Source organism: Anopheles darlingi, chromosome X, assembly GCF_943734745.1.
Source record: "Anopheles darlingi chromosome X, idAnoDarlMG_H_01, whole genome shotgun sequence".
NCBI lineage: Eukaryota > Metazoa > Arthropoda > Insecta > Diptera > Culicidae > Anopheles > Anopheles darlingi.
Window position 1 is genome coordinate 10,739,495 of NC_064873.1, and position 12,607 is coordinate 10,752,101.

The 12,607-nt window shown below is 51.1% G+C and overlaps 1 protein-coding gene across 50 annotated transcripts; it reads left to right on the forward strand.

Annotated features, from left to right (window-relative positions):
- On the forward strand, positions 1 to 3,054 carry LOC125951057 (mucin-5AC-like). Of its 50 annotated transcripts, none has more exons than XM_049679645.1 (10): positions 1 to 144; positions 308 to 334; positions 422 to 571; positions 661 to 866; positions 934 to 1,191; positions 1,291 to 1,440; positions 1,530 to 2,193; positions 2,239 to 2,268; positions 2,299 to 2,343; positions 2,389 to 3,010. In XM_049679645.1, exons 1-10 carry the CDS (start codon positions 96 to 98, stop codon positions 2,901 to 2,903), a joined length of 2,094 nt encoding a protein of 697 aa, XP_049535602.1. In that variant the 5' UTR covers positions 1 to 95; the 3' UTR covers positions 2,904 to 3,010. The 50 variants fall into 50 exon arrangements, with proteins under 50 accessions (XP_049535602.1, XP_049535620.1, XP_049535694.1 ...); XM_049679663.1 differs by having other exon boundaries at positions 2,419 to 3,010; XM_049679737.1 differs by having other exon boundaries at positions 2,299 to 2,328; positions 2,509 to 3,009.
- Positions 3,055 to 12,607: the final 9,553 nt, after the last annotated feature.

Sequence of the window (12,607 nt, forward strand, 5' to 3'; positions counted from 1 at the left end):
TGCTGCCAGGAAGCCAATCAGTTTACGCTTCGCGCTTCAATTCACCTGAGTAACAGTGTTCTGTGGCCATTTTGTGGAAGCCTGAAGTGACCAACATGGGGAAACTGACATCCGCCGCCTTACTGCTAGCCCTGCTAGTATGCGGTAAGTACAGTACAGTACACTCTCAACAGGCTCCGTACTATCGGTACGTGATTAGGTTGTGACAGTGAATATGAAACCGTACGATGGTTTGGCCTGTGAGCCACCATGAAGCTTGTGAGCCGCTGTTCGTAAAGCTTAATTCTATTCATTCTTTTCTTCACAGTAGGTGTCACCAAAGTTGCTGCACAGAGTACGTAATCAGACTTCCGTAACGATCTGCTGCGGCAGACATTCGTCTTGCATTAAGACTAACACTTTTACGTCCCTACTCGATTAGAACAACGTGTATGCTTAGCTCGGATAGCCGACTATGGTACCGCCACGGCGTTTGGTTTTTGTAATCAAGCCGTCTATCTGGCGCTACGTCTTAACACCAATGCAGCGATAACCTATGTCAACACAGCCATGACAAGTGCCGCGGTCGAAGGTAGGTAATTCCGTGTCGGTCGTAGACGCCCGTTACATCATTCAAATCATTACCATTGTTCACCATTCGTTTGATACTGTCTTCAAAAGCGGGCATCAGGACATATGCCGGTTACAAAACGACCTACCCCCAGGTCGATTTCTATTTGGGAGTTGATTCACTACCAGGATCGTACGAAACCTGGATAACGAATGCAAGGGCAACTGCTATTTCAGCAATCACGGCACAGTTACGAACATATCCGACAGTTGCGGGTGTCTATATCGACATCGTAAATGTGCCGGCAAATCGAGGTGTAGGTATTACTAGCATGGTGCGGTTGATTGACAGATAACTGCAAGATCGTTACGTTTCCTTCGCAGAGCTTTTACCGTAGCTTTATAACAGAATTGCAAACAGCGGTCAATGGTGCCGGCTTCAAGTTTGCTATAGCGTTGCCTTGGGACTCGACCACATATAATCAAATCTACTTACCCACAAGCCCTACACCTGTGCCTATACCGGATTTCTATTTGGTGAAAACGTATGAGGATATGTATAGTGATCAAACTACTAAGACACATCCTATCAGTCCCTTGTTCGCAATGGCGGCTCCGTTCAACGTCGAAACCAAAACGATAGTAAGTTGCCTACCGTATCACGTGTACGCAACATAGAGCGCAATATATTGCCCTCGGTCATGTAGGGCAAAATCTTACATTTTTTCGTCCGTCTTGCAGTACAACAATGTGTTCCGGTGGGTGCTGTCAGGTATTCCAACGTTAAAGCTTGCACTAGGATTGCCTATGTATGGGTTGCGGTTCACCGCAGCAAGCGCTACTGCACTCGGCGCGACTTCCACAGTTGTCAATCCTGATACCTACTGTAATGTAAGTGAAGTTGTCTTCGTCTACTTGCTGAAATCCTGCCGGTATCTTATCGCATTTTAATGCGTTTACTCGACCATTCTACACTGTAGGCGCTGATTTTCGGTGTTACTAATACGGCTGGCGCTGCCCAAGCGGGAGAGGGCTTTGCATATAGTTCGTCGGCAATGATGGTGTATAACACGTTCGATTCGGTCATCGACAAGCTTAACTTTGCCAGTGCCACCAACTTGTTCGGTGTGGGCTTGTATTCGATGGATCAGGCAGGAAGTACTAATGCTGAGCTGCTGCGTTATGTTACAAGTGTGCTTGCTCCTGTGCCACCAGCTGGAGTGGTATATCCAGCGGCGGAACCAGCTACATGCCAAGTTCCAATAACATTCCCAGTACCTCCAACAACGACTACGACACCTACGACTACTACACCTACGACTACCACACCTACGACTACCACACCTACAACTACCACACCTACGACTACCACACCTACGACTACGACACCTACGACTACCACACCTACGACTACGACACCTACGACTACGACACCTACGACTACCACACCTACAACTACGACACCTACGACTACCACACCTACGACTACCACACCTACGACTACGACACCTACGACTACCACACCTACAACTACCACACCTACGACTACGACACCTACGACTACGACACCTACGACTACCACACCTACGACTACCACACCTACGACTACCACACCTACGACTACGACACCTACAACTACCACACCTACGACTACGACACCTACGACTACGACACCTATGACTACCACACCTACGACTACCACACCTACGACTACCACACCTACAACTACTACACCTACAACTACTACACCTACGACTACCACACCTACGACTACGACACCTACGACTACCACACCTACGACTACCACACCTACGACTACCACTCCTACGACTACCACACCTACGACTACCACACCTACAACTACTACACCTACGACTACCACACCTACAACTACTACACCTACGACTACCACACCTACGACTACCACACCTACGACTACCACACCTACGACTACCACACCTACGACTACCACACCTACGACTACCACACCTACAACTACTACACCTACGACTACCACACCTACGACTACCACACCTACGACTACAACTCCTACGACTACCACACCTACGACTACGACACCTACGACTACCACACCTACGACTACCACACCTACGACTACAACTCCTACGACTACCACACCTACGACTACGACAACGACCGCTGTAGCAACGACAACGGCCATACCTGGTTCTGGGCCGAATGGCACAGGTCTAAACGTAAGCATTCCACAACCTCTCGTCTGTGGTGCTCCCGCTCGAGCAGAGTACGGCAATCTGGTGTCCCAGTACTGCTCCGGTATTCAGAATGTAACCGCCTTCGTAGTATTAGGTGGCACATGCGGGACAGCATCGTAGGAGGGCTGGCTGGTGGTAGAAGTGGTAGGTTTGCTGCGCTGGCAGCAAAGCAGCCCGCACCAGCGCCAGGGCACTAACTGTCGGTAAACTGATGGTTCTAATAAATTATTACTGATCCAATGTCTGCATTGGGTCAGATACTGCTATGTAACCCCACATACGTTTGTCGTGTATTTGTTTGAGTGTGTGCGTTTTTATTCGTCTACTAGCTGCCCCGACAGACTTCGTACTGTCTTTGATCGGTCGTGGGTTTATCGTAAACAGAAACTTTAAAATTTCAGTAGATATAATTTTATCTATTCCATAATTTGGTAGTATTCGATTTATCAATGAACCAAATCAATAGCTAGGTCCGTTAGTGATGTTGGAAATAGAGATGCGACGTGCTTGTAAATGTGAGCTGGAAAGTTAACATGATGTTTGAGTTTTAAGACCTTGCCTTTCGGGCTAAATGACGTCATTTGGAACAACGAATTATATTTTCGCAAGTATTTTTAAAAAAAAGTTTGACTTTAGTATTCGGCTTGCACATAGCTCGTTAAGTTCAAATGCTGTGTATTTAACGGCATTACAATACGACACACTTGATCAATTTTTCCGGTATTCAGCTTACGATGATTTAAATAGTCACATGGTAGATCATAACTAAAAGCACCGCACTTCAAATTAACTCAAACGTCGATCGATCAGATCGAGGGTCTTTCTTTTCTCTCGGACATTCTCGGTGATCATGCCAATCGCAAGTTGTTCTTGATAGATAGGATATGTTGGTATTGCTTTCTATTACTATTCGGTTACTGCTGCTTTATATGTTTGTGCATGCAATTCCGATCGTTGACCATTCATAATCCGATACGTTGAAGATTGTCAATGATAAGAGGCACGTAAATCAATAGTAGAAAATTAATATAATTCTTGATCAATTCAAATATTTTACAACTGAATAAGGTTTTGTTGTTGTTTCATGTAAATTGATTTGTGAAAATTAAAGCAACTTCTTAATTAACTCATGACTTAACTAAACTTAAGAAATTGTTAAGAAAATTTAAACCAACAATAGACACACCAATAAAAAATGGTAACGATTTGCAGCATTGCCGGTCCCATGGTTATCATTCCACCCTAGCCGGGCTCCCCCTCTCTCTCTCTCTCTCTCTCTCTCTCTCTCTCTCTCTCTCTCTCTCTCTCTCTCTCTCTCTCTCTCTCTCTCTCTCTCTCTCTCTCGTTCCTTTCCTTAACATCTATTGGTCTCATTTTTAAAATTATTATTCATGAATTAAACGCAACTATCTAACCTTCCCACCCCTCACTCTGCTCTGCAAGATGAACGGAATAGAGGGTGGTGATGGTGGATAGGTGAAAGAAGCAAGTAAAAGAGTATTAAGTGAATGCAATCGATTTAGAGACCATCAAAACCTAAGAAACGATACCCATATTGCCCTAGGATGAATTTTAAGGATTGGGGTTGTATGGAGGCACCCCCTTCTTCTCATCCGATGTAGACCAAATTTTGTCCTATAGTTTCTCAGACCATCAACAATTGTGCAAGTTTTAATGGTATTCGGTTCATAACTTGCGGAGTAATGAATGTTTTTAACAATCAAGTGTTAGGGAAGGGAATGAAGGAAGGTAGCGGGGGGTTTCTAACCATGCCTATAGCACTCACCGGCCCCAAAAACCCCCACATATCAAATTTGGAGTCAATCGGTCCAGTAGTTTCGGAGTCTATACGGGACATCCGGACAGACACATTCATTTTTATATATATAGATGTGTCACTTAAGGCGTTCAGGGCAGTATGCGCTGCTAAAGGACTTTGCCGCAAACCCCCCCCCCCCCTCCCCGCAACTCCTTCTTTAAAGCGAATTACGGTGGCGAAGAGCGAAGATGACTTGGTAGCGAAGAGCAGGTGCGCTCTAGGCGTCGCAGCCGAAGGCGAAGAAAAAGGAAATCGAGTGAAACTAGGTCACTCGCATACGTCACGGGCACGGACCGCTGCTGGGACCGTCGCCGCCCAACAACGGTCAGCGTCAACGTCGTCATCATCGCCGGCGACAACGACACCCATGACGATGACGACGAACATGATGATGATGAAAACACTGAGATGCCGGCATAGGGTAGAGAGCAGTGATCGGACGCATACGATTAGCGACTCGGCATCTCGGCATCATCATTTATCTGCTCGCTCAACACTCCCCCTTCCCTTCCCCCTCCCCCTCCCCCTCCCCTCTCCGTGTTTCTTTTTCTTTTTCTCTCCGTCTCTCTTGTGTGCCTTTAATCCAGTGCCATTTGCCCCGCAGCAGCAGTAACCCATCACCATCGAAAGCGCCCTTCGCACACAGAGCACACGCACACAAACCCCCTCCCCCCTCTTCCCCCAAACCACCATTTCCCTTCGAGAAGCTGCGTGCGAAATAGAAAGCTTGCCCGGGAGGTTGGTTCGGTCCAGCTTGCGACTCAAACTGCGTCTCCCTCTGCGCGTTGCTGCCGAAAATGGACCGCATGCCGCGGTTCGTACCACGCCCGATAAGCGGCAGCAGCTCCAGCAACAGGAGAAGGAGAAGAAGAAGCAGAAGAAGAAGCAGAAAAGATAAAGGAAGATGGAGAGGAAAACTAAAAACAGACAGAAAAGAACGACTGCGTGCGGCCTGGAATGTGAGAGTGCTGTTACGATGTGTGTGCGCGCGCGCGTGTGTGTGTGTTGTGTGAGTGCAGCAGAAAGGGACAGAGGAAGATCGGGCACACCTGCCGGTTTGCCGGTTCTAGCTCCCGTGCCCTTTGATGGTCGCACTTCCGCCACGTCCATCATCCGTGGCACCCCGTGGCTGTGCCCCGTTGCCTGTACACCGTTCTACGATGTTCTGCGTGTGTGTTTTCGCCGAGTCGACAAAAAACCCTAACCTTAAAAAGTATTTCGAAAGTCCCGCCGGGGGCCGGGGGGGGGGGGGGGGGAGGAGCCCGCGCACAGGAGCCATGAAAAGAAAGTGGAAAAAGTGGCATCGTGGCCTCGGGCGCTGCCCGATGGTGAGAGCTCCCCCGTTTATTATTATTTTTTGTTGTTGTTTTCGGTAATTTGTCCCCTCCTGCCCCGCTCATCCCTTCCGGACTGCTGGTGCTGGTTGGACGGAAACGACGCCTAACCGCGCGCCGGCGACACCGGGGCCAACCGACCAACCGACAACTGCTGGCCGAGCCAGTTAAAAACTCGCTCGTGAATACAATCGCGAGAAAGTCTCGCGGGAACGCCAGAATTCTGCTGCTAAGGATGATGATGATGATGATAATGCATGGATAGATGGTTGTGATGGCGTTCGGTCCCAGCCCTAACTTACCTGGTGCGGCAGCAGGAGTATGCCCAACAGCAACGTCGAATAGAATAACCGTGTCAACCGCATGCTGCCTCAATTTTGCGCCTCACTGTTTCGCTGCGATGACTGAGAGAGAGAGAGATAGAAAGAGAGAAACAGAGAGAGAGAGAGAAAGAGAGAAGAGACAGAGAGAGCATGAGAGAGTGATACGAATTTGTGTGTAGGAGAGATCGATAGAATATGGGAGAGAACGAGAAAAAGAGAGAGAGAGAGAGCGATATAAAAAAAGAGAAAGAAAGAGAGTGAGACACACACAAACACACTGCAGCAAAGCCGGGATATGGAGCTGAGATTAGTTTTAAGACCGAAAGTCCCTCGATTACTCCCTAGAACTTGAGACGCACCCCCTCCCCCTCCGCCCCCCACACGGCCGGTAGGATGGATGCTGGACAGCCCCTCATCACCTCACCATTCCCTTTCAACCGACCAAAAACGCGCGAAAGCGTTTGTTCGTCTATGCCTACTTGATCCTTGATCATTCTGTCATTGTTTCTTTTTACGTTGTTTTCTCTCTCTCTCACAAACACACACATACACACATCCTATCCTTGGCACCTTTGCGCTTATCAGGAACACACACACACACACACAGACCGGGAGCGTCCAGAGCATGGCAGCGAGGGCAGGTGAAAGGCATCCTATCTCATCTCGCTCGCTCCCACCCCATTATTTGGCAGCCGAGCACCGTCGAAGGGAAGGGGTGGAGAGGAAGGAGACCGAGAGGGGAACTTTTACCAACCCGCAGCAACCAAGGCGTATCGCAGGCACCGACGGCCACGGTGTTTTGTGGCGGCCGGCCGGCTAGCTGCTGCTGGCTGTCTCTACACGCCGGGCGGCCATGTTGTCGTTTTGGTTTGTTGCCCTAACCTCACTTTATGAGCCAAAATGTCCTCTCACTTCTCAAGATCTCTAGCAGCTCGTTTTTGGCAGGATACATTTCGCGCATCTCGCGCAGAGTGGGCAGAGGAGGAAAGGCAAATGTGATGGGAAAAGCGAAGGAGGGGGGGGGAGGGGAAAGGGTTGAGTGAGACACGCAGGTGACTCAAAGAGTGACACAATAGCTGCCGGTCAGTGGAATGTGCCCAACTAGGGTTCTATAGCTTTTCGAAAAAGAGAGAGAGAGAGAGAGAGAGAGACGCGCGCATGTGTGTGTGTTTGTGTGTGTGTGTGTGCACCATAGTGCGTCCATGCAGGAAGTGCCATTTCCGGTCACCCGTTCCCTCGTCAAACTACTGCCAAAAGAGAGTGACAAAGAGAGAGAGAGAGAGAGAGAGAGAGAGAGAGAGAGAGAAAGAAGGGAGGGGGGAGGGCTACCAATTTCTCATTGTTTGTGGCCAGGTAGGCTCGGTCTCTTATGTCTTTCCCTTCTTCCTCTACCTGCTAGGTCGCATCCACCGCTTCGAGGCGTGGGCGCGCTGCGTGCTGCATGCTAATCAGCGGCCGATCAGCGCCTGCCATACACCAAACAACGCCACCAATCTCCCGCCCAAGTCGTCGTCGCGTCGGCGGAAGCGTCGTCGACGATGCGGTGCGGTGCGGTGGTTTACCCGTTCCCGGTTATCAACACGTCTGCGCCGCATGCCGTCTGCGTAACACGATCGCACAGGATGCGACGTCGACCAGCCGGAGGGCGGAATGATCCCCGGAATGGTCACACCACCGTAACCACCAGCCCTGTCCCGAATGGCTTATGGGGGTGCGCTATGCCACCTGCATGCATAAGGAGCACCTCGGCGGCAGTAGCCGCGTCAGCATATTGATGTATTTGCTATTCACTGCCACTTTGGGAGCCTCCCAGACACACACACACACACACACACACACGGCCGGCGAGCCGGCGAGCGGGTGTGCGGGGTGTTCGTGACGTGATCCGGGTGCTTAAGTGAAGCCCGGGTTTGCGCAGGTCTCGCTGCTCGGTGCTTCGCTCGCTAGTTTAGCTGCGGAACGGTGACACCACTGTTCGATCAGTTCCATCGGAGCCACGCACCAAGCAGCAGCAACACCAGGAAAAAACACCACCAGCAGTCCTCCGTGTGCACGGGGCGACCCGCACCCGCGACCCGCACCCGCACTCTACACTCAACGCTCAGGGCTTAGCGCATCGCGGCGGCTCATCCCCTCGTCCCACCCGTCCGCATCCTGCACGCATACTTGGAATTGGCAACTTGGCAAGATGTTGGCATAGCTAAAAGATTTGGATTTAGCTATTCAACTTCTTGTTTATTTTTCCAATTTACTTACAACGACCTGCGAGTACCTGCGAGTGTGTGTGTGTGTGTGTGTGTATTATGTGTTAAGGTAAGATGTATCTGTGCGTGCGTGCGTGTACGTGTGCGTGTGTGTGTGCCCAGAGTGGTCAATACCGTCAAAATTACACCGCCGAACAATACCAGGTTTCTGGCAGGAAGAAGAAGAACTCCAAAGTATCGACGTTTTGCGCGAGAAACCGACCATCAAGGATACAAGAAGGACTCTTAGGGGGAGAAGGGGGCGAGGAGGAGAAGGGGGCGAGGAGGAGAAGGGAGGAGAGACTAGGTTCCATCAATCAACATCAAGAGAAACTAGCGACCGACACCGAGCATTCTCTATACTCGCGAACGTCTTGCCCCTGAGTGTCATCCGTCCGTCACATCGTCATCCTCCTGGAGTCTATCAACCTCTGAGCCAAGCATATCGGTTGGATCTGGGATTTGCGCTCATGGTCCGGTCCCGTCCGGTCCGTCCGTTCCATCGGGTGAACCGAGCGTGAGGTGAGAATGAACACCCCACTCCCAAAAAAAAAAAAAACGGTACACCAAGGTGGCAAAGTTGGCAACGAAGAAAGACGGATTTCGAAAAGTTCGCCATTGCGAAGCCATCATAGCGGTTATTTTTTGCGTCCCGCGTCCCACATGCTTTGCTATCATTTACAGCTGCGCGATTTAGGGTAGGAGGGGCGGGCACGGTGCACACGGTGCTACATCCTGTTATCCAGCACGCGCCAGAGTCAGCGGACTAGCGGAGTGCACCGAGACGGAACGAGTGGGTCATGCGTGGTGTGCGGTGCAGGATCAGCGGCTGGCTCCGCTGACGCCGTTACTTAGCAGGGGGTGAGTGGTGGGGAGGGGAGAAGGGGCGAATGTAAGATGGATGGACGATCGAGCGTGTCGCGTCAAACACGTGAATCAATAAAGATGGCCGACCGAGGTGGTGGTGCTTTTTTCCAGTGACGTGTACTCTCTCGCTCTCTTGCTCTAGTTGTCTCATTTTGTGTTCCCAGGATCCCCTCCCATCCAAACTAACTCCCTCTTCTTTCATTCTTCCTCATATGCAACACTCCCCCCCCTCCCGTGGGACTCGAGACTCAAAGCCTCGGCTCGAAGGATCGATATGACGCGCGCGTCGCGCACCATTTCTCGGTTCTCGGAGCAGCGATCGGCTGGTAATTGATTGAAGTACGACGTGGGGAGAGGGAACACACCCCGGGACCCCCGTTTGGCAGTGCGACACCGTGCCGACACCTGGCGACATTGAGGCAGATTGATTGTAGGGATCTGACCAGGCCGCGTGATCTCCGTGATTCCGTGGCCGCGACGCTCCAAAAAATCCAAAAGCCAGAACCAGGCACCACCACGCACACAGCACACAGGCACACACACACACACAAGATTGCGTGATCGTGATCGGAGGGAACTTAAGGGAACTGACGAGAGTGATAAAGGGTGAAGGAGAGGATCGAGGAGGGATTCTTCTCACCTTTCCTAGGCGTCGTAGTAGCACACACACACACACTCACACACTACCTTTTTTGCAAATGGGCCGGACTGGACCCTCCTCCCTCTGCGTGGACTATGAGACCCGGCCGGCTGCTCAAACTCCCGCTGTCCCGCTCCCACTCGCACCGTGTCAAAAACTGTCAAGAACCCGGCGTCAATACACTATACACACACACACACACACCCGTGGGTATCATACACGCGACACGCTTGACACTTGATTTGTTTGCTATCGGTGTACCTGTTGTTGTTGTTGTTGTTGTTGTTGCACCAGCTTTTTCGAGGTTAGCTGCTACCTCGGTTCTTGGTCGTAAATAATCCCAACACCTTGTCCACACCTCTCGGGTCCACACAAAAAAGAGGTCAGGCACCTCTGACTGCCAAGACAAGAAGTCTCAGGATTCTCTGATATTGTGAGTCCACCCGTGCACTAGCGCACTGCACACTACTTTGTGCAAAAACTGCACACCAGAGCACACACAAAGCACGGTTTGCGTTCCAGGTGCGCTCCGAACACTCCGAACAAGTAAACACACACACACACACACTGCACAGTGCACTAGCAACTAGTGGGCACTAGTTACGTTAGGATCGATAGACAGGAGAACCAAAGTAGTAGATGGTGGCCAGCGGTGTCAGTGTTACACTGTACACTTTCTGTGTCGTTGCCGTTTACGGTTTATTGAACCAGCGAGTGTGTCCTGTCGTCCTGCTGATGGCCACCTGACACCCGGGAACAGTTGGTGAGGATCCTCGCGAGGTCCTCAGTTAAGCACTGCGCCGGCGAGTTTTACTGTCTGGGATTTTTGCTCTGCAAAATGAATGCGTGTATACGCATGCGTGTCTGTGTGTGTACGTGTGTGTAAGGGCGTGTGTGCCAGCGCGTGTTGGCGAGCTGTTGCGTCCGGACGCGACGGTTGTCTATGGCCGAATGTCCAATTCACCTGCCGGCCTTCGCCGTTATAGTTGTTTGGTCCGCAGCAACGGCGCAGCAACCCTGGTAGGTGGTAGCTGGGCCGCTACCACGACCCCGATCCCGATCACGATCCCGATGATGGCGTCGACGACGACGACGACGACGACGATGTCGACGACGACGACGGCCACGACCACGACGATGACGGTGATGATGCACTGCTTCCCCCTTCGCGATCGCACCCTGCTGTTGCTGCTGTTGCTACAAATCGCAAAGGCGCGATCTTCGGGTATTTCGGCGACAGCGACGACGACGACGACAACCACCAGCCAGCCGCTGCCATTTCTCCAGCAGCAGCAGCAGCAGCAGCCGGTGCTTTCGCTGCCGATCGGCCGAAGCAGCCGGCCTGCGCTCGGGCTCCACACGCCCGAATACGAAAAGAAAACATCCACACACACACGCACACCAACCGTCTTCCCCCCTTTTCCCACCCAACATGATCGTCAGCGATCGTCGACATCTCGTGTGACTGCTTTCGCCCGACCTGCCGGCCAGCCAGCCAGCCAGCCGGCCAGCCAGTCCGCCGGCTGTTCGGGCATTCTTCTCGCTTTCGCTCTTCTTTCTATCTCGTCTGTTCGGTGCGGTGTTTCGCGAAAGTCACCACGTTGGGCGCACGGTGCAACCCCGCATTACCTACCCCCCTTCTCACACATCAGTACACAGCAGCAGCAGCAGCAACCAGATATACCCAGAATAACGGATGGATACCTGGGAGGTTTGAGAAACCTGGAGAAGACCTGGAGAAAACCGAGAGTCCCGCACCACCTGCGACACCAGGCCAGCGAGCAGGCAGAGGGGGGGGGGGGATGCGTGATTTCGCACGGTCGCACGCATCAGCACCTAGCAGCAGCAATCTCTGCTTTCAGCTCCAACTTCTCACCCATTTTTGGTGGCGCTTGTTCAGTGTGCTGGCCAACAACAGGCCAACAACTAGGCAACGACAACGCCATGCCGCACTTAACTCGAGACGGAGAAAGTGAGACAGGGGGGGGGGGGGGGGGGGAGGAACGCCTAAGGGAACGCCAAATACCTAAAGACCTAGCCAGCGAGAGAAACAGAGAGAGAGAGAGAGAGAGTTTTGCGAGAGAACAACACAGGAAGACAGGAGACGAGAAGAGTGTGGTACGGTCTTGGGTGTACTGTTCTTGGACAACCCCCTCCTTACGTCCTTCTGAGGTGCTACACAGAAGAGGGAAGGGAGGTCCTTGGCGGGCAGGGGGGGGGGGGGGGCTGTGATATTTTATTTGTTTTATCTTCATTATGTTTTACAGTTTTCCGCGAATGATTTTCCTCTCAAGAATATTGTGTGAAATGTTTGGATCATTGGATATTTGGAGCAAGCAAAACTGACAGAGATAATGATTGTTGCAAAACCGTCTTCCATACAGGGCCCAAAGCATCTCGTTCAATTAAAAACTCTTTTCCCCAAACCAACGTTTTCAAAGTCGGTACCCATCGTAGCACAAAAACAGCTGAACTTTTGAAACAATTTGAAATTTTAATACATCTAATCTGTACATTATTTTCCAGGTAGCCTCGTTGAGTTTTCATACACGGTGTTTACACAATGATACACTTTTTAATATCACTATGTAAAAGTGG